We start from the raw sequence: 26,089 nt of genomic DNA, 5'->3' as shown, positions 1-26,089 counted from the left end.
GTTTCATAGAATAATTAGCCTATAATTAATCATACTGAATATCAATGGAATGATAATTTCTATAAATTGACTGCCACACATTTCTAATCATTCCTTTTAATTTCTCTTTTTGCAGTGCACCCATAATTGTTCATCATGAGTCGACTTAAGACGGCTACCGAGCTGGCATTGCTGCTGGTGATCCTACAACTCATCCAGTGGCCAGCAACTGAGGCATCCTTCGGTCGGGATGCGTGCACTGAGATTAGCATCGACGGCATCTGTCAGTGTGCACCCAGTATGTCGGAATATGAAATCATTTGCCCGGCAAACGCGGAGAATCCCACGTTTAGGCTGACCATCCAGCCCAATGACTACGTACAGATCATGTGCAATCTGACGGATACCACGGACTACCAGCAGCTGCCGAAGAAAATGAGGATTGGTGAGGTCGACAGGGTTCAGATGCGACGGTGTATGCTGCCCGGTCACACGCCGATTGCCAGCATCCTGGACTATCTGGGCATCGTCTCGCCCACGACGCTGATCTTTGAGAGCGACAACCTGGGCATGAACATAACACGGCAGCATTTGGACCGTTTGCATGGCCTGAAGCGATTCCGGTTCACCACCCGTCGTCTGACACACATTCCCGCCAACTTACTGTCAGATATGCGGAATCTGAGTCATCTGGAACTGAGGGCAAATATCGAGGAAATGCCAACGCATTTGTTTGACGATCTGGAGAATCTCGAGTCCATTGAGTTTGGTAGCAACAAGTTGCGACAAATGCCGCGTGGCATTTTCGGCAAGATGCCCAAGCTGAAGCAGCTGAATTTGTGGAGCAATCAACTGCACAACCTCACTAAACACGACTTCGAAGGTGCCACCTCGTTGCTGGGCATAGATATTCACGATAATGGCATCGAGCAGTTGCCGCACGATGTGTTCGCCCATCTCACGAATGTCACGGATATTAATCTGAGCGCCAATCTATTCCGTTCCCTGCCGCAGGGCCTATTCGAGCACAACAGACACCTGAACGAGGTGCGCCTGATGAACAATCGCGTTCCCCTTGCCACACTGCCATCGCAACTGTTTGCCAATCAGCCGGAACTGAAGATCCTACGACTGAGAGCGGATCTGCAAACGTTGCCGGGTGATCTCTTCGAGCATTCCACACAGATCACCAACATCTCGCTGGGGGACAACCAGCTGAGCACTCTGCCCGCCACTTTGCTAAAATATCAGGTGAACCTGCTGAGCCTGGACTTGAGCAACAACAGGTTGACACATCTGCCGGACTCACTCTTTCGTCATACCACCAATCTGACGGATCTGCGTCTGGAGGATAACCTGCTCACCGACATTAGCGGGTAAATACATTCTATAGTTTATTTTTTAGTTTCAGGCAAACGCCTATAAACGTACTGTACTATCATTGTAAAATATGTAACCTTCCTTGTTTTCTAATTACAGCGACATATTCAGCAGCTTGAGCAACCTAGTGAGCCTCGTTATGAGCAGGAATCGACTTCGCACCATCGATACCATGGCTTTTATCAACACCAGGGGACTGCGACATCTGCATTTGGATCACAACGATATCGATCTTACGATCCAGTACCAGCTCAACTCCCCGTTTTGGTACATGGTCGACCTTTTGACCCTTAATCTGCGCAACAACTCAATCATATTCGTCTACAACGACTGGAAGAACACGATGCTCAAATTGCGGGAGCTGGACTTGAGTTACAACAACATTAGCTCGCTGAGATACGAGGATCTGGTATTTCTATCGCAGAACAAATTGCATGTCAACATGAAGCACAATAAGATACGAAGTATCGCATTGCCCAAATATGCTCACATTGACAACAGCTCCATTGGTAATCTGGTGCATGTGGATCTTAACGATAATCCCCTGGTCTGCGACTGTACAATCCTTTGGTTTATCGAGCTGGTTAGGGGCGTCCATAAGCCGCCGTATGCCGAGCAGTTCAAGTTAGGCACAGACCGATTGGTTTGCAATCAGCCAAATGCCTTGGAGGGTACTCCAGTGCAAAAGGTGAAACCCCAGACGCTCCTCTGTCCGCTGGACTTATCCGATGATCCCAAGTATAGAAAATGTCCGCGCGGCTGCGACTGCCATGTGCGAACCTATGACACTGCACTCGTCATCAACTGCCATAGTGGCAATCTGACTCATGTTCCCCGCTTGCCCAATCTGCCTAAAAACATGCTATTAATGGAGCTGCATTTGGAGAACAACACACTGCTCCGACTGCCTTTGGCCAATACACCTGGCTATAAAAGTGTCACTAGTCTCCATCTGGCTGGCAACAATCTAACCAACATCGACGTGGATCAACTGCCTACCAATCTGAACCATTTGGATGTAAGTTGGAACCACCTGAAGAATCTGAACGACACCGTGCTGGGTTTCCTTAATCGTACCATGAAATGGCGCTCTGTACAGCTGTCCGGAAATCCATGGATGTGTGATTGTAACGCCAAGCCGTTACTCCTTTTCACCCAAGACAACTTCGAAAGGATTGGAGATCGCAATGAAATGATGTGCGTGGACGCCGAAGTGCCCACTCGAATGGTGGAATTGTCGACCAACGACATTTGTCCGGCGGAAAAGGGCGTGCTCATAGCCCTGGCTTTGGTAATTGCATTGACTGGTCTTATAGTCGGCCTCATTGCGGCCCTGTACTACAAATACAAGATGGAAATCAAGATTTGGTGGTACAATAATTTAGGTGGGTGTTGGCCTTGGCCTATCTTGGAGGAGGACCTGGACAAGGACAAGAAGTTCGATGCCTTCATCTCGTACTCGCACAAGGACCAGAGTTTCATTGAGGACTACTTGGTGCCGCAACTGGAGCAAGGACCTCAGAAGTTCAAGCTGTGTGTGCACGATCGCGACTGGAAGGTGGGCGGCTACATTCCCGAGAACATTATGCACTCCGTGGCGGACTCAAGACGGACTATTATTGTGCTCAGCCCGAACTTCATCAAATCGGAGTGGTCGCGCCTTGAATTCAAGGCGGCACATAGATCGGCACTGGACGAAGGACGCGCGCGCGTTATTGTGATCATCTACTCGGACATCGGAGACGTGGAGAAGCTGGATGATGAGCTGAAGGCTTACCTAAAGATGAACACCTACCTGAAGTGGGGCGACCCGTGGTTCTGGGATAGGCTGCGATATGCTATGCCACATCGCAGGGGCATCAGCAATATCAGTAATGGAGCGCTAATCAAGTCGGCGCTGAAAGGTTCCACGGACGACAAGCTGGAGTTGATCAAACCGTCGCCGGTGACGCCGCCGTTGACCACGCCGCCGGCAGAGTCTACCAAGAATCCGCTGGTAGCGCAGCTAAATGGCGTCACCCCGCATCCGGCCATAATGATTGCCAACGGCAAGAACGGTCTGACGAATCTGTACACACCCAATGGCAAGTCGCACGGTAATGGCCACATCAACGGCGCCTTCATCATCAACACGAATGCCAAACAGAGCGACGTATAGGAATGGGAGAAGGCGGAGCTGTTCCAATTCGATCCCGATGATGAGCTATTGTTCCGTTAAAGATAAGCCTCCAAGACGACCACTGCCACTGACGAGGCGGTGTAAGCACCCAGCTGAATGTAAAAAGTCTAAAGAATATTATCGATTTCCTCGTGTTTGGTCATGTAACAGTCGCCCCCCTTATAGGTTTAAATATCTTGTGTAGCGCTTGTAGAAGCTCCAAGAAAACTTAGTGAAAATTTCAAATTTCAATATTTCATGTGGCCTTTGTTGACGAAAAATGAAACAAAAATGATTAGTTTGAGGAAAGCTGGAAACACAAGCTAGTTTTACCACATCACTCTGTTTTAAGTGTTATATGTAAGCTTAGCATAGACCCTGTGACTCTTGTAGACATAAAAATCTCATTTATTAAGTAATTATTTGTACACTAGGATTATTGCAAGCTGCCGCATACAAAACTGAGAATAGCTCAATGCTAAAATACCTTTTGAAATGGCCACTTTTATTTATATTTTACTTTTGAACAGAATCTCAAACGTAATGGGAATCTGAATTTTGAACAAATCGAGCTTTATTTCGAACTAGCTACTTATTATTTGTTAGAACGCAACCTACAACTAGGTGAACCACTTGCAATACACATACGACGTATCCAAATAGTAGTATAGACTCTGTAATTGTGTGAAACAAACGCAACAAAAGCAGCCGAAATGAAATACAAATTGCCTTCTTTGTATGTATGTACGTATGCTAGATATATAGACCCCAAGGATTCATATTCGATTGCATACACACCCCGTCTCTGTACATAATGAATGGATAATGATTTCTGTACTTTTCCAAAACGTATCGCACAGCAGATTCAAGGTCCTACTCACAACTATCACTAGTATCAACTGTAATCTCACGCCCATTTAAACGACGCTATATAAATAAGTACATACCGCCCGAAGACATAATTCAGTGGACACACACACTATCATGTCATCTACCAAACAATTAGGTTAGCTCTTCATCCATACGAAAACAGAATATCGTCTATGATACGTAAATGTAATTAAGCTAACGTATGTGTATATCGTCTAAGCTATAGATTGTCTCTGATATGTAATACCTAAGGTACCTACAGATTTATGCAGACACACACTCATTTACTCTGTATGCGTATAAGTACATTAAATCTAATTGTATATGAAACACACATACAACGCAAATAAAATATATTTTAAAAATTTAAAACCACGACATTTTTCATTTGCCCCGACCAAGGTAACAGAAAGGTAAGATATAACAGTGAATGGATTCAAATATATTGTTTTAGATTTTATTATGTATACATTTAAAAGTGTACACTCAGCCGTTTAAATTGTGGCTCGCCTTATTGAACTAAAAACAACACAAGACGCAAACAAAAATGTAAGTACAGATAGCCTTAGAGTAAAATACAAATCTTTTCAAAGGAATACCACTTAGAAGCTGCACTTGAAAATGTTAAATATGAAATCACATATTTAATGGAAGGAAAAAGCTGCTGCGCTACACGGATTATACGGATTAGCCCTCAGCGAAAATACGATTTAAGCAATTGTCCTTTGCAATTCTCTGGCGAATGCAGGCCGCATTCAACTATAGCTATAGGTACGGGTTAGGTTCGGGATTTTCCTTTACATACGAAGGGTATATAAAATATATAATGTGTATATATATATGGTTCCAGTAATTGGTTTTCGTAAGTCGTCGTTGTTGCCTTCGCGTATTGTACAGTTTTATATCAGCAGTTCACCTCCTTATCCTATCCCTACTTGCCTACTACGGTTCTCTTTAGTTTTCAATTGTTTTTTGTTTAGCTCACAATCAGTTCCAGTTTTCAGTAATGTCTTCTTTGGTGTCCTATGTTACTCACTTTGGGATCTCTCGCGACTTTAACTAACTACCATGTGCCCCAGCCCCATCATCCTAATGGCGAACAAGGCGTTCGACGACGACTTGGCTTAGATTGGGCCCACCTAAAGCAGCATGTCGTCATCGCTTTCGGTGAACTCTCCATTGGGTTCCAAAAGTAGGTTGGCCTCCTCATTGGATTGCACCTGCAATGGAACGATGAGCAGAACAAAAATAAATTAAGTAACGAAAACAAACGTTGAAATAATCAAAAAAGAACGCAACAACATGTTTTCAAATGTTCAACAATGTATATTTGCAAAGGTATCTGCAAAATGTAACTCCAACAATGAAACCCATTGCTTAAACACACGCACACAAAATGTTGAGAAATTTATCAATTTTCTGGTGACTTACCCGGGAGTATCGCACCGCGGAGTTGCTGCGCCGGAAGAGTCGGCGGACGCGCTGCCTCCGCGCCGGCGAAAAGGCCAACAGGCCCAGGCACGTCACGCAGAAGGTCACCGAGAGAATGGCCCCCAGGATGGCTGAAAAGAGCGGGGACAACGGGGCGGATAAGTGACGGATTATTAAGGAGGTGGGGCCCAACTGCACTTACTGCCCACGGACGCCGTTGGCCCAATGGGAGTAGCCGCCGGATCGGGACCAGATGTTGTTGTCGTTGTCGACGTGGCCGCCTTGGTTGGCTTACCCGCTGGCGATGCCCGTGCAGGGGGGCTGCTGGTGGTGGTGGAGGTACCGCTGGTTGTACTGCTGGTGCTACTGCTCGTGGAGCCATTGGATACGAGATCCTGCTGGGTCGCGCCAAGGGAAAGGAACTCACAGATGCTCGGCGTTCGCTGCACATAAAGCAAATTGCATTGCTGGTCCTGCAAGAAAGCGGATTTGTGTAATTAGAAACTTTCTTCATTAAGGGCTGGGCAAAAATAAATAAATAAATTGATATTGGTGTGGGGGCATAAATTCCAAGTAAAATACGACTGAACTCCGGCGCAAATTCGTGGCGCAACAACTGCTTGCTGCTTGTTTCCGCCTGCATCCTGCTGCTTTGGTGAAAAAAAAAAACATAGAAAGAAAAGGAAAACCCTTGCTGCTGTGTAACACTTTCACCCAAAGACCATTTCCGGCGCGACCAGCGACTGCAAAATGAAACAGCAAATGTGCGCATAATTTAAAAACTTTTGCGGCGCAACTGCAACTGGCAACTGCGAGTGGCAAGGCAAAAACGCTCGCTGGCTGCCTGGATGGTTGGATGGCGAGATGGCTAAAACTTTCCCGTCACGGCGAGGCGCCGCACCAGACACGAACATGTCCGCGAGGAGAATCGGGTGACTAGGTGGTGTGGTTGGAACCGGGAACAGGGGACAAACGAGGCGGAAAGGGGGCAACGCATTAAAAAGTTTGCAGCCATTTAAAATCCCATTTCATTGAATCGCTAATTTTCCAACAGCGCCGCTGCCAGTTGCAGTGCCAGGAACCATGTACACAGCTCCTTTTTGTTGCTGCCCAAAAGTTGTCCTTCGTTGTGCATATATACAGTTTGCTATAAATGCACACATACACTGCCAATAAATTCGTATTTCTAAAGTCGACTATTTAAACAAGTTTTATGCAAAACCACAAATTAATCTATCAATCAAATATAGTAAGCAGACTCCAGCATTTCAAGATATTGCTTATAAGCTTATTTTTTTAGCATTTCACTGCACACTTATTTTTAAAGTGTAGCAGCAAACGCTATTTTCCGCTTTGCAGTCCAAGGATTAAAGCGTGTTGTGTACTTCCAGCGATTAGCTTTTCTTTTTCCCCCATTTCAACTTCCCTGCCAAGCTGACCAGAACATCTTGTTCGGCTTAACCTGTTGAGTGAGCTAAATTAGTCGGATGTATTAGCTGTCTGGAACTACTCGGAAATGGAAATGGAAATATTAAAGATCCCAGAGAGCGTGTCAAGCAATTAACATCATCGGATAATACATGCACACGAGTGGCAGCCCAAACCAAACTACATTCGATTGTTGGTAGACGACAGTCGGTTAAAGGGGTTTTGGCCAGTGGGATTTTGGGAGCGGGTATGTGGAGAATGCGATGTCGGGATGTGGGAGGTGTACTATGGGGTGTCAGAGGCGACGGCCCGCATCTGTGACATCACCCCCAATGGCGACGGCATTTGGAAACGTTTGTTGGTGGTGGCAAACAGCTTGCAGCCGGTTTAAATTTGGGTCAATTGCCTGGTGCCACAAATGGAAAAGCGAAGCCAAAAACAGGACGCCAAAATTTGGGTCCAGCTGTCCGTCGCGACGGAGTGAAACATAAAATCGACAACTATCGACCTAGAAAATGGACCGGCAAATATTTTCAATCAGCAACGCATCTCCGGGCGTAATTTTTGCGTAATGGACTAAAATGCGGCGTAATGATGACCGTCGAGTGTTTTTGGCGTTTTTGGGGTACCCCATCCAATCCCTCATTGGATGTTAAAGTGAGCAGGGGGCGAGGGGCAGCGACCTCAAGCACTAATTGCAAAACGTTTTTCGGACGGCGACTAATGCAATTGCAGTTGGTCCACTAATTACGATGTATTGTGCTTGGCAAAATGGGGAAATATTTCTGCAACCTGCGGTTAATTGTCGCCCAAGCAAAACAAACAATTATTAATTAGCTTAAAGAGAGTCGGGCCTGCATACTAATGATGCTGCCTTCCAGAGAAGCCACAACAAAGTCGGATCCTTGGTCATTAGTCAAAGTGCTGCAGGCAAATGCAACTTAATTATATTATTACACACACGTGCACACTCTCGTAGGTGCAGCATGAGAGGCGTGTATGGCATGTAATTTAATTTACCCCGGACCGAGCGACTCGTCTGCCTGCTGGCATGGCAATCCTTGGCTTATACCACTACCACCAAAGTGCAAGGGTCATCTGGTCAATAAACGAAGGGGTCACAGTGCGAACAATGCGTGCATATCTCTACATCTGATCCCCCATTTTGGAGCACCTGCACATCCCATTGATGACAACAAAGACGTGGGGCGACACGAATGAGCTCGGGAAACAAAAGCTCCAACCAGCAGCTAAGAGCTGAGCTGGTGGAAGGTATTAGACAAGAAGCAAGAAATGCAAAGCGAACCGCAAAAACAGAAAATATGAAAAGACAAAAGACAAATGACACAGCCACGCCGAGAAGGGCTGAAATGAGAAAGATGCACAGGCAAAGCCGATTGCCAAGTGGTAAGCATAACAAAGGATACCTGCCGCACTCCGAGCTCTGAGCTCCGCCGCTCCGCAGCTCCTGACCTGCAATGCCCAACCACCTTAACCACCCACAGCCTTAGTCGCCACCCAACCACCCACTTTTTAAGGTGGCATTGCTGCTGCGTCAGTTAGTCCCTTGTTGCCCTTTTGCGCACACATATTTCCTACATTTTCGCTTTGAAGCCCAAGCTCTGTGCCTTGTGGCGAGACTTTGAGAACGGACCCACCGACCTGCCGACTGCGAAGATTTCTTGTTTCGCATTCACAAAGCAGCCGAAAAGCAAAGGGTAAGAAAAATAACTCCAGGTAGTCCCACTTCGTGTACCCTTGCTGTGCAGCTGGCCAGCAAAATTATATTAATAATTCTACAAATTTGTAACACATTCCCCTTTTACATTCTCATTATGTGCACAGAAGCTTTCAAAACATTGAACTGATACATAAATGCTGTAGTATTATATGATAAAGCATTAAAAGAAAAAGCATGTGATATATCCCCAAAGTTACCATTCCCGCTGTGTTTCTTTGCTGCGCATTTAGCACAGCGCTGAAAATCGTGCTACACTTTTTGAAATCCTTGAAGAAGCCAAGAATAAGCAGCAGATGCCATGCTAACCGATTCAGGTGGGAGAATACATAGAGTACACTGTACTTACGCTCGAGATGGTGCTGCTGCTCTCCGTCTGGTTGCTGCATATCAGCCGAATCTGGACGTTCATCGTGCCTGCAAGGAGTGTAAACATAATAGGGCATTAGTTCCGAGAGCACTTTAATTAGTTCAAATGTACCCCTCAATTCAAAACAATCTTAACCCTAATAAAGCCGAACAAAAGCAGCGACACAGCAGGGATCCAGAAAGTCAGCCTTTCTACTTTTATGGCACAGACAAAGGCAGACATCCTTACACACACACAGTACGAATATCCTTATCAAAATTTGAAATGATACAGCATAGAGCACAAGGGGGTTAGGCAAAGTGGATTGGGCCTGGACACTGCAAAGTTATCGCATAAAAGCCAAAAATAATTATCACCACAGACGACAACACAGCTTCAGCTGCTGCTGCTGGTCCTGCTCCTGCTCCTTCTCCTGCTCCGGCCAGTTGTCCTGGATTCCAGCAGGGTCAGGCTGCTACTGTTGTCGGTCAAATGGGTATATTTGAGTGTGGATGGAGCGGGGTAATCAAAGCCTTCAGCTTCGGTCGCAAAGCCACACAAAATCTACAACTCGTTGGGATTTGGGCTATCCCGGGACCATCTCCTCCTCCCCCGGCAGCCACCCAGAATTATGGTATCTGCCAACGCCTGTCACTGGGCATATTAAAATTGTCTGATCGTTTGCAGATTGCGCATTGTCGTCCCACAATGGCGAAACAGTTTGTGTGCCGCACACAGAGTTTTAAAATAATACCATTTTACGGCCAGGACTGAAGACAATGGAAATGTGTCATAATTAAATCGTCGTCAGTTTTATTTGTCAAAATAAAAACTTTTTCGTTTTAATAGCAAAGTTTTAAGTGCCATGCAATGGCTCGAATAAAAATCATTGTGCGAATACAAGCCAGCTAACCCCGATGGCTCGGGGGAAATCTCGGCTGTGGAAGCCGGATGCCTTTTAAGCCCCCACAGAAAGAAAAAAAAAACTCAAACCCAAATCCAAACACCCACCTCCTGTGCGATCCAACTGTCTGCGCTCTGCATGCATTAAATATTCATGCAGTAGTATCACATCAACCAAACAAAAAACGAATGAAATGTATAGAAAAAACAGGAAAAGCGCCAGAGAAAAAGAGAGATTTTCCCCAAGTGCAGCAAGATTATTTTACCGCATTATCTCGCAGACAGTTTTTTCGTTTGCTTGATATTTTTTGTATAATTCGTTGTTCTTGTATAATTTCAAGCACTTTGCTCGCAGATGAACAAAAAGAATCTTGGTATGAAAGCAAACGGCTACCCGAAAATGTAGAAGTTGCAAGAACGGCGCCGCTGTAAAAAAAAAAAAAGAAAAAAATCGCGAGTGCCAGCGACAAAAATTACGCGATAAAATGCCGCGAGGATCCAAATGGTGGGGTGTTGCAAGAAGTGCCCGGCACGGAAAGTGCATTGGGCTGTATGCCAAATCTAATGCGATTGCTACGTTTTCACACAAAACAGCCAAAAGCATACCAAAAACAAGGGGCAAAAAAAAAAAGGGCGAGCGAAATTCAAACAAAATGGCGGCAATGCGCGCGTGTTGCGCCAGCGGAAAGGGAAGCGGAACCGGAAACGGAAACGGAAGTGACAAGCGACTAGCGACAACGCGGATTCTCCCGCTCCTTAAGCCGAAGCACCGGAATATGTAAATCGAATTAGCCGGACTGCTTCAAGAGGACCACTCACCTTCCCGACCGCAATTAGGCGACTCGTGTGTGAAGAATATGTTGACCAGCGCCTGCGAATAGTCCGTCATCGCCTTGCGATGCTCTCCGCAAATGTTTACCGACATCTTTGTGGCGTTGTAGTCAATCTGCAGGCGGAAAAGTGCAATTTACAGTCCTCACTCCAACAGCCATTCAGCTCGACTCACCTCAATCTGGCCATCCTTGGTGAACGGCGCACTCTTGAAGTTGAAACGCCGACCCAGCTCGTCGTGCACCAGATCGCAGGTGTCCGCACTGAAGATGCACTCGTGCGGCGGACAGAAGACATTGGTGGCCCACTCGAAGCGGTAGGCGCAGTCCTCAATCGAACGCAGCACGGGCTGTCCCTAAAAATGGAGGAGTAAAGAGTAAGTGGAAAGGTGGTGGTGGAACCATTAGGTGCATGCTGCAATTTGCTACAGAAATGGGACCAGTGGCCATGAAATAATCGCATATATGCTGCTGCCACACAGTCATTTAATGTCCACAGAAAACCCTGCCAAATGGCGATTCCTTCTGCAAAAAGCCCTGAATGTGCAATTTTCCGTAACGGACTACACAAATAAAATTTGCACGTACTTAAGTATATATAATATTTCATGAGCTCAGTAATGGCAAATCAAATTGGAAGGTACAATTAATTAGTATTAAATGTTTCCTTCTAATTAATGAATAACTTAAGCATAGTTGCAGCATATAATGCGTGATTTTGAGCAGTGTACTTACCCGACCGGTACGCATATCACAGTTGAAAAGGATGTGCGTGGAGAGCTCCGTGGTGTTGTCGCTGGGACAGGGGTCTCCCTTTAAGTAAAGAAGCTCGGCGAAGGTGCGATTCAGTTGCGTCAGTGACACCAGCGGAAAACCCATGCTCTGCGAACGAGACGGAGTAAGAGGAGCTTGAATGAACCTCGGAAAAAGCGAAATGTTTAACTTTATGTCTGAGATTGCGGCAAATAACTCGAAATCCCTGTCTGAGCCACGCACACGTTCCTGTGTTCCTGTGTCGCCTTCAGCCCCTCCTGGCGGTTTCTGCTTGTTGCTATCGTTGTCGTCGGTCTGCAGTCTCCAGTCTCGAGTCTCCAGGCCAACCAACAACGAATCAGTCGGATTCAGTGTGGAGTGGCCGGCACATCGATGCGATGATAACTGGCATGGCCAAGAGCCAGCAGGACATGCTGGTGCCAGTCAGCACAAACGACAATTTAATGGATAGTTCAATGGCACCGAGCACCCGACCAAAACGAACTAGAGTTACTTCCTATGAAGATAGTATATACCTTCTATGTTAGCTTCTATATTATGCTAGTACACACATATGAATTAAGAGTATCCCAAGTAAAAATAATAATACAGACTAACCCTTTTGCCTTTGGGGTATCCATTAAAGAGTTTAATATACTTATTTCTAAAATGCTTCATGAACTAGTATATAATAGTATTTCCAAAGACTCTAGAATCGGGAGAGCCTTTGACTAGTTCGTCGCCTGGCCAGCTGTTGCTGCTGCCCCCATCGATGGAGCACGCTAACTGCTGCTATTGGCAATCAGGCTGCTTAAACGCTGCCAGCTATCCAACTAGCCGGCCAACGACGTGAGCTTAATGCGCAAAAAGCAGGGATAGCTGGTCCTGTAAGAGAGTATCTGGTGGGGGAAGCGGCAAAAGGGGAGCAGGGGAGCAGGGGGGAAGAAGGAAGAGTGCATTGGCGTTCGAGTGGCACAAGATTTATGCTCGGGTCAACAAGGTCGATGGCGGCAAGCGTTGCACATGTTGTCGTCTCATCTTAAACGTATTAGGAGCTGGAGCTCCAGTGCCAAGCTCTTTTGCTCCGAACTCATTTCGTATGCAGCTCAGGCGATGTTTTAGCAGTTTGCTCTATTATTTATTGCTGGCCGTTTCACTGGCCAGTTCGTCCCAGTTCGTCCCTGTGTGAGTCCATCCCTTTTGAGAATCCATTTGAAAATCAAAATCGCAGCTAATGCGCCATCAGCAAATACACAACGAGATTGCGACAGGGATGAGCAACGTGGCCTGACCTTCAGTCGAGAAATCTCATTAGCATTGGAGCAGGCTATAGAAAGGCGTAAGGATCTGAGGAGCTACGAAACTGAGCAGGCAGAGGGAAATGGAGCACATTGAGGGGACTTTGTCGGCGCCAGCTTACTGACTTAAAACACAGGGGCAAACGGTGCTGCTCGGCAGTAAGTTTTCCCAGTAGCTAGCTGTGCAAAATTTATTGAAAAACTTTCTTATCGCATTTGAACAAGCGAGTAACTTCTCTGTATGTTTCCGTTTGCCAGTGTGCGTGCGCCTGGATATTTGTGATTATTTTTTTTAAGTTTCGCAAAACTTTCCTCTCAGGGATAAGAGGACAAAAAAAAACAAGGAAAACGAAATGCCAGCGACGACTGGCCGGCCAGACTGAAAGTAACTTAATTGTTTGCAGATACAAATAAATGAGTTGCACAAAAAAAAACACAACACACTCACACAAAAGGACACGAGGCCAGGCAAGGCCAAGCTCACAACAAGGGACAGGAAAACAAGAAGAAAATCTTGACTTGATTGTTGGAAAATCTTTGGCCCAGCCAGGCAAACAAATCGAAAACTTTAATGCGCTGCAGAGCAACGGGAAGGTGGCGGCGAAAGATTAAAAGAACTGTTTCGGATTCTCAAAAGGATTTCAGGACACGACATTTATTTAGGAAGCTGCTTCTAATTAGTGGCAAAACAATGGAGGCGGAGGCAGCTTATCCTTTACGTTTTGTTCCGTTTTGTAAGGGAATGCTTTTACTTTCTTATTTGGCTTGATTGTACAAGGAGCGGTGAAATGATATGATGCAGTGAAATGAACAGTGAGTTGAAACGCCTTAGGCGTATTGGAAATATTACAAAAAGTTAAGTACGCAAGGGAATCCTACAATCAAGGACATTTGTTAACTTGTGAACCTCCATATAGTTTTCTAACTCAAATCGAAGCCTGCCGAAGGAAAAAATAACAAGGCCATGTCCGAGTTGAAAAGCAATAAAGATTTCCGCAAGTTCAGCGATTCGCTAGAAACATGCCAGCGCAAAAGGACTCCCACTCAGGATTCAGGATTCAGGATCGTGGAATGGGCCGAATGGGCGGGTCATCTCGCCTGCGGTCGCATTGACATTATAGCCTGGCCGAGACAGAAATTCACAGGAATCCATGGAACTACAACAATAACAACAATAGTGGCAGGAGAGGCATGACATTGAGGGCCAGGACAATAACTGGGATAACAATAAGCACAATGGCGACGAGAAGGACGAAGGCGGGACGAGCTAAAGCCCGCATTGTGGAGATGCTGCTGGCAAGGCATTCAGCTGTTTGCACAACAATTTGATCAATTTCGTTATTAATCCGATTTGATGGGGCGAAGAACCCCATCGGCAGCCATTTTGACGATTTTGTGGTTATTGTCGGAAGTGCAAATGCAAATGCAAATGGAGATGCATCCACCGCAAGCTAGAGAGGAGTGCAGATGAGATGAGGGGAGAGAGGAGAAGATGGACCGGGGTAATGGCTCCTGGGAGTGGGGGCCAATTGCCATGCCAGTCACATGCCCGTTGCCAAATTTGCACTGGCACAAGTCAAACGCCCCCATCGAGTTGACAATGGAGTCCCTGCATGCCAATGAATTGACTCGCACTCGCACTCGCACTCGCAGCAATCCAAGCCGAAATTCCCAGTAAAAATCAAACGTGTCGCTGATCCGGGGCTTCCTTTAAGTCAAGCGCACCAGGCGGCAAATGTCTGGAGTGCCAGCTGCTTAACCCACTAAAAACCACTAAAGGCTTTAAAGCAAGAAAGCACTTCGAACTACCAAAACTATATTTAGATTATGTACCAGAAAAAGGACATTCAAGAAGCTAAATCTTTTTAAAGCGCTTAAGCTTTTAAAAAATATATTGAATAACTTCTGAGGAAGATTTTATAGTTATTATAGTTTTTCGGTAATATTAATAACATAAAATTGCTACTAATTTATCTCAAGTTACTATCTCATGCTACTCAGCCCCAAAAACTAACCGGAGCTCTTTTGTGCACAGTGGGTTAATGGAATCCCCTTCAGGATGCAGCAATGCTTCTTTCCATTGTAGCTGTTAGCCTGGGGATATGCAATGGCAGCACATTAAAATATGTGCATGCGATAACGGCTGAAGAGAGGGGAGCTTTGGGTTGAGTTCGGTTGGGGAGATGCCAAGATGCCAATGCAGGCGACAACGTTCGACAACTGCCAATGAGTGGGCCTGGCCAGGAGGCGGAGCAGGAGGAGGAGCAGGGACACCAATCGGGATGGGGAGCACTGGCGGTTGGGGTCCGTTCAAGTGCGCGTCAGCAGCTACGAGCAGCACATTTCCGTTTCCGCACACGAAATGCTCTGGAAACGAAGCATTTTCAAAATGCAAAACGTGGCGCAAAATGTAAACAGGGTTGGGGGCACCACCAAAAGGTACACCGAGAAATATGATTTCCATTTTGTTTTTTTTTTGTTGAAGAGTAAGCTAGATTCTTTGCAATCTATGAACACCATTATATTTTTTACTTTAACGGTTGCCACATTTCAAGATACTACGAAATGCTGAGTAGTGCATACTTTAGGTAGTTAATTTGAATTGATTGTGAAACTAGTTATTGCTTTTATAATATAAATATAATTTTAAAAGTGAATACCGCATATGCTGAATATTTCAAATAGTTTTCTGTGATTTACTGACAGCTAGCTGCGAAAATACATCAATAGAATTTTTATAAAAATATATTTGCCATGACTGCGTTATTTCCAGGCTAGCGGCATGAAAACAAAGCCGATGGCACTTTAAGCCGCCACCCATTTGGAGCCACATAGAAAAGCCCATCCGCCCATCAACCATCTGCCCAACCGCCCACTGAAGCATCCCCGCTAGCGGAAATGCTTTACAGGGCACGTCGCCGGTAGGCACACCCCCCTTCTCCTGCTCCCCATCCTCCTTTCTTGCCCCCTCACACACACACACATACACACATGGATGCTGCTGGCCGCTAAAAGCTGTTTTTACAGATATTTTACCCCCCAAGCCGCATTCTGCCATTTCCTTCCGTTCGTTCCGTTCCGTTTCGTTACGTAGCGCGACGTTACGTTGACTGACCTTACGTTATGCTCACATATTTCACTCGCGTGCTGCCAGCCACAAAACTGCGACCCCCTGCAGCCATTACAAGCAGTGGCGGGGGTACCCTACACCTGCTTAGGGGGGTTTGAAAACAAATTAAGAAAACTAAGAAAGGAGTCAAGCATCAAACTGTTTACCGTATTAAGCTATTAATAGTTGAATTATATGCTTTTTAAAACTAAAGAGCATAAAATATGTTTTTATCTTTAAAAACCCCCTATGGGGCTGCCACTGCTTTGGTTCCCACAGTTGCTGGCAACTTAACTGCCTCCTATCCGTACTTTCCGCTTCCAACTCCAGAGCATAGCCATTTCCAACGCGTACGTGCTTATTTTTTAGCAGCTTGAACAATGTTTTTGCACCCGGGAAATTTGTGCAGCTTGTGATAAAAGTTAGAGCCGGAAGGTGCCACAACGCGGGGTCGGAGGGCACGAGGTCGACATTTTGGGCCTGGCATACGGAAAATACGGAAAATGCAGTGGCAAGAGCGATTGCCTCCACCCTTGGCATGCATCCATTGTCGCATGCAATTATTGTGCTGATTGAAGTGGGGCGAGTGCGGTTGGCGGGGCAACTTGGCGGGGAGCCCCATAATTCATCCAACTTTCACAACAAAGACGACCTGGCACTAAGCCGAAACTCAAGCTGCTGAAAGCCGCGAAGGACACGCATTCAAGGCGGCACGCAAACAATAAGTAAATTGAATTCAGCAGTTGAATTATTATCATTTCACATTTGCACATTTTTCCAGAAAAATACCGAGTTTTCAAGTTCAAATTACCAGTGGGAATTTAAAGCATACGCCGGCTTAAATCAGACCCATTTTTTTCTATACGTGTGTGTGGTATGGCCTAATGGAAAAATGTATGAATTATTGAGTCCAAGCAAATCCCCTCCAATTATCTCATTCATTTGCAAAGATTTTACCCAGCGTTAGGTATTACGAATAGAAGAGGGAGTGTTTTTTTTTTTCGACCATTTTGTGGTTCTGGGTGAAATCTGGATTCGGGCAAATTTCATTGCATACTTTTGTGGGCTTAAGTATTTAGGCACCGAAAACCCCACAGAGTTGGACAGTTGCTGGGACCACATGCTCAGCGAGGAGATTTTTGGCATTAAACAACTTTTGGCCGCTGTCAACGGCAGACAGTGTGAGTCCGAATACGAATTCCCAGTCCGCCAGTACGAGGTTCGAGGTTCGAGGTTCGAGGCTCGTGCTTGTAGTTTGGAGGTGGGAGGTTCCTCTTAATGAAGCTAGCAAATCCACTGGTCAGTCCCCTGGGCACCCAAGTATGTTGGGCTGGGCGGGAGCTTTATGGTTTTTTCACTTGGCCAGTGGGTTGTGGGGGAAGCTTAGCAATTAGATTGCTGCATATTTAATGCATGAATGGCACCGCAATTTTGGGCATTTGACCAAAGGAGCCACGAGCATATTGAGGCGTTTATGAGGTGGAAATACGTAGTGGGAGTGACTCAAATTACGAGCGATCCCCGCGCATTCCTCCCAAAACGTTACATGCATACAAAGAGTTTTAAGCACATAAGCTGCTTTCCTTCACGTGGCCAAAACACCCGCGTCCCCCTTGTGCCCCTTTGAAGTGTGCACACACACAGCTGGGCTCAGTGGAATATGTCTTAGAAGCCTATCCCTATGTTAACCTAAGAATGAAATATACTTTTTACAAACTAAATATAACAAACTTTTTGCTAGCTTTGTAGATAAAACTATCTTATGCTAGCCTTTGTAAATGTTTTGTGTCTAATCAAAGAGTAGTGTTACTAATTACTTGCCCCCAGCTGTGCGGATATGTATGTGCAGATGTGGATTTTCGTGTGGTACTTACACGCTCCTCCTCGGGGGCGCCGGCGGCCGTCACTTTGGCCATGCAGGCAGCAGATCCGCCGGCACAGCCTAATTGGTATTTGGGCACTAATGGACGGCACACATTCAAAAAGAACTGCAAAGAAATAAGAGGGTGAAACGGAATTGGAACGGAGTCCTCCTCGTTTGGGCTGTGTTGAGTTGAGTGGCAAAGACAAAAGCCAGCAAATTACGTTCAGAATTGGCATGGTATTTTTGGGGAGGTCTCTTTTGCCTGTGGGGAAATCAGGGACTACAACGGCTCACCTTGGTCGTCTTGGGCACCAGGTGCTCCATGCTGGCCGGCAGCTCCACTCGTGCCTCGTAGTTGTCGCTGGCGCTAATCAATGGCGTTAGGTCGATCAGCTCGTCGCCGCTGCTGCCCAGTCCATCGGTTGTGTGGTCCACGTAGCTGGTTGCCTTGCATTTAATCGGCTCCCGGCAGGCAAGCGGCGTCTGATATTGGATCAACAGCTGACAATTGGAGTCCTCAATTATTTTCAAAGAATCGCTACCGCCAGCAGTGCTGACTCCATTGTCCTTGGTGGCATTGTTCGCACAGACAAACTCGATTTTCGTCGACCAGCGCCGCATGCCCGTTGCTGTGGAGCACTGGGCCCCATCCTCATACAGCAAATACAGCGAACCGGTCTGATTGAAACGCAACTGCGAGTTGGAGTTGCCCAGGCTGATGGTCGTGGAATTCTGCTCGTAACAAGCGCCTGCAAGTGAACGGGAAGCGTACGGATCAATTGAGTGCTCCACGGCTGGGCGCCAAGTGCCAAAAAGTCAGAAAGAAAAAACAAAGACCATCTGAAAGGCAAACAAAACACGAGCATAGCCGGCAAATCCTGGGCGAAAAAACCTTAGCCATTCACTGAACACACTCAAACAAATTTTAGGCTATTGTCTAAAAGTCACTTTTTGTTTTTTCTTAAATAAGGCTAATTTCTCTACTCAGATTACCACCTTAAGAATTCGCGTTTTGCTGAAACTCCTACTTCTTTACTCCTGAAGAACTCGCACTTTTACTAATTTACTTGACCTTAAAGTGCACTTATTTCTGACAGTGCACTGCTGAGCACAGGACTTCTACGTCCTGCAAATGAAGCGTTACCCGCTTAGGGCTGGAATAGGGATAACAAGGAGCGGCAGTAGAAGCGACTGGACATCAAAGCCAAAATTAATTGTTCTCGTTGTTTGTCAACTTGCAAGGAGGATTTTTTCAGTACCCGAACTGCGAGAATGTCCAAGCAATCGGAAGGCTTTTAGTGTCGCCTCCTTTCCAGAGTGGCATCCAGATACAATGGACAGGGGAACACATCAATACCACACAATGCATAAATGCCAGTACATTTGCTTCGGTTCATGTACTTCTTTTTAAGGAATTTCCGATTTAATTGGCTAGAAATAACATTAAGTTGTTTGGATAGCTAAAAGCGTCCTGCTGACAACCCAATTTTATGGAAATAAACAGAATCTCCTACTCGCCCTGCAGCTGTAGTTTCTGGCTCTTCCCATTTCGATCCACCATCTAGCATTTCACTTGCAAGCCAACAATTTTGAGCAATGTCACTCACATTTGCCGGATTTTGATTGAGCGCCCTAGAGCAGACAGCATTGTGATTGTGATTTGACTAGAGTATGGTAATTTCAGACCCCATCACTCTGCACTCAGTGCCCCCATCCACAGCTCCATTCAACCGCCTTCCACAATTTTATACTTTATTGCAGACATCGGACAAGTATCCACACACACATGCAGAACAGAACAGAAGGATCAAGAGCCATGACCAACAACGAGAAAATAACAAAAAACGATGAGAAAAAGACCAATTGAGGTGGCTTTTGGCAAATCGAAAAAGAAATCGACTGTCAACTAAATTGATAAATGACATTGTGGGGCTGCGTGACAATATATGTATGTACTTCTGTATAACCCAGTGTAAGCATATACGTACATACATATGTATGTATATTCCAAACAGGACCTGCTAGTGTCCTGCGGAAGAATGCAATTGAATTTAGCAGACCACAGACCCAGAAGAACAGAAGACGTCCTCTCAGGATTTATTTGAACAGACAAGCGCAGAGCGGAAAGTCCCATCAGCTTTAAAATGGTTTAAACTTGCAGTTTGTTAAGAAATATAAATGTAAGCTTCATATAGTGTGTGTACCAATGGAAGTTCAACTCAAGACAAGATTGAAACAGCTTTGAATAACAATATCATTGGGCATTTTTATAGACTCCTTTGAGCTATTATTTCGACCGCAGCTGTGTGACACATACGGTCCAGAATGTGTACTTGCGCACACACACCTTGAGTGAAAATCATTTCCTTGTCAAGATTATCCAACGAGATTGACCTGGTCACAAACACAACGACACACAATACAGCCCCCGCAAATTGAATTCCAATGCAATCTCGACTCAAAGCCGCCTTGGGGTTCGCATTGCGGTCATGAAACAAAACATTGTTTAAATTCCGCCTATTGCTGAGAAGGGTTAAATATAAGGAGCTGACTTTGTGGCATTGATAAGGCGAAAGGCAGCGCGGTATGACCGAAAATATTTCGTTGCCCAAAAAGCGAGGCCGCCTCCGAAAGGGCCAAAAGTGGAACCCGGGGGCCAAATTGAATTTCAATAAGAAAACATCGAGGCAAAGGGCGAAAGTAACCCTAAAAACATTGACCATCAGCCGGCAGCAGCGGCGGGCGGCAAAAACCCGGCAGTAGGGAGAAAAACAAATATAAAACGATTTAGTAGCTGCCTGATGCCATTTTAGATGGCGCATCCAGGCCAAACAGCTGCCGGCAAGTGTTAGTTACGGCTGGCAGGAGTAGGAGGAGCTGGAGGAGCAGCTGGAGGAGCATCAGCATGGACCGGTTCGGTTTTTGTCCAGTTCGGGGCCAAATTGAATTTGCCCGCCAGCAGCAGCAGCGCGCAAACAAATAACCAGAGAACCCTGGGCATCCGGAGCCCCCCCATAAAAAGGAGTAAAATGCGAAAACAATAAAAACAGCAAATTGAAATTATAAACAAAGCGGCAGCAGCCGCTCAAGAAAAACAGCTAGCACAAAAGTGCTGTGCCACTTGGAATTTGATACTCTCCAGATTTCCACAAAATAGGGCATGTTATTCAATGTAAACTACCACAAAAACCACACAGAAATCTTAAATTTATACATCTAAGACTAAGAAATAAGCAACAATATTATTAAAATCATAATCTTCTTAATGCCCTGTATTTGAACCATTATTATATTGTCATAATCAATCATTAAATTATGTGCATATACTGTTACTAAAATGTTACAGAGGAAATATCATGTTTTATTAATTTTCACGTGTTAAAATAGGTTTACACTGTTTTTAATACCTTTATAGACTGCAAACCACACTAAATTTGTTTAGACAATTATTTTGAAGAGGCGCAATTAAATGAAGCCTGCCTGATTATATCCCATGGTGTACATAGTGCATATGGCCAAAGCGCAACCAACAGCCTTCAAAAATGAAAATTTTTCCGCGCCCCCACCATAAATAAATATGAAATGCAGAACGAAATCGCAAATGAAAATTACACAAAATGACAGGGAAACGCATGCTGCATAAGCAATTAACAGCAGCAGCAGTTTGGTGGGCGTGGGGATTTGCCCTCGTATGGGGGCGTGGCCATAACTCAGTGGCAGGCTGCTGAGTGGGCCAGGGCCAAGCCCCCTGCCAAATGCCTTCAAATATTGAATTCAGCTATGCAAACCAGGAGATTTTAATGCCCCAATCGTGGGATGAGTTGGGCTGCCTGCAATATGCCGTCTGCCAGTGTCAGCTGGGCGCCAAACAGCGAACGTGCACCGCAGTGTGCACCGGAAAAAAAAGTATGTTAGTTTTCACACTAAGATAAATATATTTTACATTGGCATCCAAGGAATTGTAGTTGAGACCACGAAAATATCATCTATACTAAATCTTTCTCTAGTTACTGATATATGTGCACCATCGTGATAGATTGTCATATATTTTTTGCAGTGCATATAAGCGCCAGCTTGTTTACAAAAGCTCTGGCACGTCCTGCGCCCCACTTTCGCGCATGTGTGTGCGTCTGCTATTTGCCTAACAAATGAAATTTTCATGTAGGTCTCTGCCTCATGGCCTGGACATCAGTTTGGCAAAAGGGTGCACAACGCAGCACAGCACAGCACACACTTATTTATTTGTTTAGGCCCAGCAGTGGGCCATGGTATCGCCTCCACAACGCCGTCTGTGTGTCTGTGTGAGCCGCGAGCGAGCCAGCCAACCGAAAAGGACGCGCCAACGGATATGCGTCTGCAGTCAACTACGAATGCAGGACACCCAGTGCGAACACCCAGATACACATCCTTGCTCTGCGTGAGCAGCAGTGCCATGACTACCAGATACCAGCTACCAGCTACCGAAAAACGAGACACGTTTCACTTGCCAACGGCCCGCATCAGGAAAAGTTGTTATTTGCCAGGGCGAAACGTCCCCTATGTTGATGCAGCGCATACAAGGCAAATAAATAGAAAAATATCAAAGCTGCGGATATGCTGGCATTATGTGCTGTAGGATTATGCACTGGACTGGCAGGGTAAACCATGTGTTGATATTTATATTTCGCTTCACCCAACTATATATAATATGAAGTTATAAAGTGTTAGACGCTTCACATATCCACCTAAGTCAACACATTATATTAAAGTTACGAAGGAGCTGAATTCGCTAAATTTCAATCTAAAGTTTAAGCTACACATTAAATTATATATAAATATATACTCATAGCAGACTGATCAAAAAACGCAGAGCATCAGAAGGCCGTCGAAAGCGTTTAGCTTATTACTGACGTCAAAAAAATGTAAATTGAATTTTCACGTGGAATGGAAGGATAGCCAACGGATAGGAGGATTGGCGAGCTTAATGGTCTGACCAACCCACATGCATATACACATGCAGACTCGTAAATTATGTAAATATATGACGGACCACATCACAGATCTAAATCATTATCATCATACCACGGCATTTACAACTGCCAACACACAAGTGCGAGTGGGCGAGTATATGGAGTATATGAACAGATGTAGAGGAACCCGGAAAGAGCCACTCGTGTGCGCTTTAATGGAAACCGGATGAAATGGTCAACACTTGACCGGGCCCTTCCCATTTTTTCCGGCATTCCTCTCCGGTTGCGAAGACGATTATGGCCATGAGAGCCACTCGAGCAGAAGAGCAATAAAAAATCATTAATCCCGCACAACAAGAGCCATCGAGGCGAAAGGGTTTAAAGCTTTTTCAGGTTACGGTCTCCCTAAACTTGTTTAATTATGACTCTCATTTGTGACGAATAGGTTTGGCCAAAAATCTATTTTAATATTTCAGTCCGCAAAGGGACCACTTACCTCCATTTCCCAGACAGGGCGCCCCAGCATTTGCGCACACTGCAATTGTATAGTTCTTGCCATCCTTAAGCAAAGTGTGAGCTGGCTTAGAGCTAAGCGAACTCAGATCCAACCTGTTAAGTGGGCACAGCAGGGACTTAAAGTGGATTCAATATACTTATGAAAATAGATAACTCACAGCTCATTTGTGGAAGTGAAGGCCGTGCACGGTTTGAGATCATTACAGGCCAAAGGCGTTACAAAGTTGAACTGGTAGGTGCAGGAATCAGCTCCTAGACCCGCGAACTCCGGATGGGCATTCTAAACGGAAGATATAAGATTAACATGAGCATAAACCTGAAACATTAAACTACGCACCCTGATGAACTTGTCGCAGCTAAAGTAAATCACACTGGTGTAGTTTACACTGGAGTTCTTGGCACAGGGCGTTGGGGACTCATGCCTGAGCAAAAGCTGCCCATTCTCCACCACAGGATGCGTTTGTACATTGCCAAAATTGATAAATCTATGGGGAAAAACCTTTGACTAATATCTTGCAAGCAATATTAATCAAAGTTCTACCCACCGTTCTTTTGGATTGGTGGTTTTGTTATTAAATAGACAAACGCTGCTGCCGGCAGGACACATGCTGTTCTCTCCATATAGCACTGGTTTACAGACTTTGATCACAAAGATGGCACCCTGACGATTGCTAGTGCGGTAGTTACTATCACTCAGCGGCATTAGATCGAAGGTTCCATTCGACTTGGTGTCCCCCACTCTGCAACTATTGGATTGCAGGCCATCGGGAATGGAAAGGCAAGCCAGTGGCGTCCTGTAGGAGATGTAAAAAGAACAGCCATCGTTGGCCTAGAACAAGCACAGCAGCATATTAGTATGTTAATTAGAATGATGGTATTTAGGTAAGAAATTCCAATCCTTACGGTAGCCGTTATGGGCTGCGCATCCAAAGTATAGTCGCAAATGAGCCTGACATGCAGCTGGTAGTTGGCAATTTCGGCAGTGCCATTGTCGCACTTTGCGCCGCTCTTATACTTCAGATACATTTTTCCATGGTTGTAGAACAACTCATGCTGGACACCTGAACAATAAAGGCATCTTAGCATATGAGATACATATAAAGTGCGGTTCAACTCACCCAAAACATGCTCCTTTCCCTGTTTTTTAAGGCATGCTGCCACATTACTTTCGCCATTGCAGGTTTTTGAAAGATTGCCGCATATATTGAACTCGAATTGGTCGTCTCCATTGCTCACGCTCTTCACCACATGGCCCAAGTCCGAGTGGAGGCCACTGAAGTCGAAGGTGCTGCCGTAAATGGGCTCCTTGATTTTACATTCCGTGGTGGAAAATTGCTAATGGAAAAGTAAGCATATAAAAATTTCTTATTTTTTTTTTAAAACAAACAAAAGATATTTTTTATAACTGCTCCGCTAGCTTTAATCGCTCTATTATTCAGCTGATTGATTTCTTAGTCATTCGAATGTTCAGCCAACAAAGACTGGAAGTGATAAGCGGTCGAAAAACATGCAATTGCGGGAGGCGTTAAACGGGGAATCGGCCAAAAGGCAACAAGTGCGCAGTGAAAACAAACAAACAGCCCCAAAATAAACGCCCGCCGCCCACTTCCCGCCCACGGAACACAAACCACCCACCACCTACCAACCGCCCACTTACCAGCTGATCGGCTGCGTCAGCGGCGACACTCTCGCCGCAGCAGAAAAGCAGCAAGAGCAGGGAAATCACAATTCGGAAACGCATCTGCTGAAATGTGAATAAATGCAATGTATAGTTTTGTGCTTCAATTTAAATGATTTTTCAATGTATCATCATCCCACCTGACGAAAATTTTCCTGCGTGGGAGCTGCGCAGTCCTTGTGCAAACTGCAACGCATTTTTTTGGTCACCTGCAGGCGCTGAAATATTGTCACAAAATGAGTCAAAGCGCTGGAAAGCGTTTGCAGTTTGTTTCTTTTACTGTTTTATTGGTGATTCCACCTTTAAGATCAGCGTTCCTTGTTTTCTTTTTGCAACAAAAAACAATTCGATTTCCCTTATCACCAGCTAGCTAACTGTTTATGTTAAGAGAGAGAGCCAAGTTGTTATTGCTTTTCCGATTGGCTCTCTGCTTCGATTTTTCCACGGCTGTTCGTTTGTATGTATTTTTCTTCCTTGCGCAGCAAAACAAAACAAAATAACAATAGGCGACGGCGCAGTTGCACGCAAGTTATAACAACGAACACCAATATTGGCAAAATGACTAATTTCACATTAAATACACCTTGTTTGTAAGCGGCTAAATTACCTGGTCAAAAAAACAACACTGGCTCTTTAAGCTGTTACTTTACGTTAACAGGCGAATAGCAGCGGTTCGGAAGAGGCGGAGCTGTGCGGCGGTGTGGTAGCACTGGTCAAACAGCTGTTGCGCTTTTGAAAATGCATAATGCATACGTACTATTAAACTAATAACCATTACCTATAACTATAACTATTAAACATGCCGTAATAATATGGAATAAAGTAATGCTCGATATACCTAATCAATTGTCAGAAG

General features: G+C 45.2%; 2 protein-coding genes and 1 long non-coding RNA gene across 11 annotated transcripts in view; 2 read left to right on the top strand and 1 right to left on the bottom strand.

Annotated features, from left to right (window-relative positions):
* Nucleotides 1–4,759, top strand: part of LOC120454273 (protein toll) — a 43,864-nt gene extending 39,105 nt beyond the window's left edge. Inside the window, exons 3-4 of the mRNA XM_039639437.2 lie at nt 116–1,355; nt 1,459–4,759. Coding sequence (XP_039495371.1) covers nt 136–1,355; nt 1,459–3,517 — 3,279 coding nt within the window. The 5' untranslated portion in view covers nt 116–135 and the 3' untranslated portion in view covers nt 3,518–4,759. The remainder of the gene's footprint in view (nt 1–115; nt 1,356–1,458) is intronic.
* Nucleotides 4,760–4,808: 49 nt separating this feature from the next.
* On the bottom strand, nt 4,809–25,926 carry LOC120454274 (cation-independent mannose-6-phosphate receptor). Of its 8 annotated transcripts, none has more exons than XM_039639439.1 (18): nt 25,841–25,926; nt 25,374–25,451; nt 25,213–25,299; nt 24,674–24,890; nt 24,459–24,616; nt 24,101–24,384; nt 23,893–24,040; nt 23,714–23,835; nt 23,536–23,648; nt 18,385–18,839; nt 18,101–18,214; nt 11,802–11,948; nt 11,243–11,422; nt 11,056–11,182; nt 9,334–9,401; nt 6,021–6,291; nt 5,819–5,949; nt 4,809–5,607 (listed from the first exon to the last, which is right to left on the bottom strand). In XM_039639439.1, the coding sequence occupies exons 2-18, from the start codon at nt 25,428–25,430 to the stop codon at nt 5,527–5,529; spliced, it is 2,760 nt and encodes a 919-aa protein (XP_039495373.1). In that variant the 5' UTR covers nt 25,431–25,451; nt 25,841–25,926; the 3' UTR covers nt 4,809–5,526. The 8 variants fall into 8 exon arrangements, with proteins under 8 accessions (XP_039495373.1, XP_039495376.1, XP_039495372.1 ...); XM_039639442.1 differs by having other exon boundaries at nt 25,213–25,296; XM_039639438.1 differs by lacking the exon at nt 25,841–25,926 and adding an exon at nt 25,514–25,822.
* LOC120454276 lies at nt 11,957–15,781 on the top strand. 2 transcript variants are annotated; one of them, XR_005616602.1, is made up of 2 exons: nt 11,957–13,276; nt 13,437–15,781. It is a non-coding gene; the product is annotated as an uncharacterized LOC120454276 (long non-coding RNA). The 2 variants fall into 2 exon arrangements; XR_005616601.1 differs by having other exon boundaries at nt 11,957–13,356.
* Nucleotides 25,927–26,089: the final 163 nt, after the last annotated feature.

The sequence above is a fragment of the Drosophila santomea genome, chromosome 3R (assembly GCF_016746245.2).
Source record: "Drosophila santomea strain STO CAGO 1482 chromosome 3R, Prin_Dsan_1.1, whole genome shotgun sequence".
NCBI lineage: Eukaryota > Metazoa > Arthropoda > Insecta > Diptera > Drosophilidae > Drosophila > Drosophila santomea.
The sequence above is the reverse complement of the archived record's forward strand: the minus strand, read 5'-3'. Positions and strand labels throughout refer to the sequence as shown.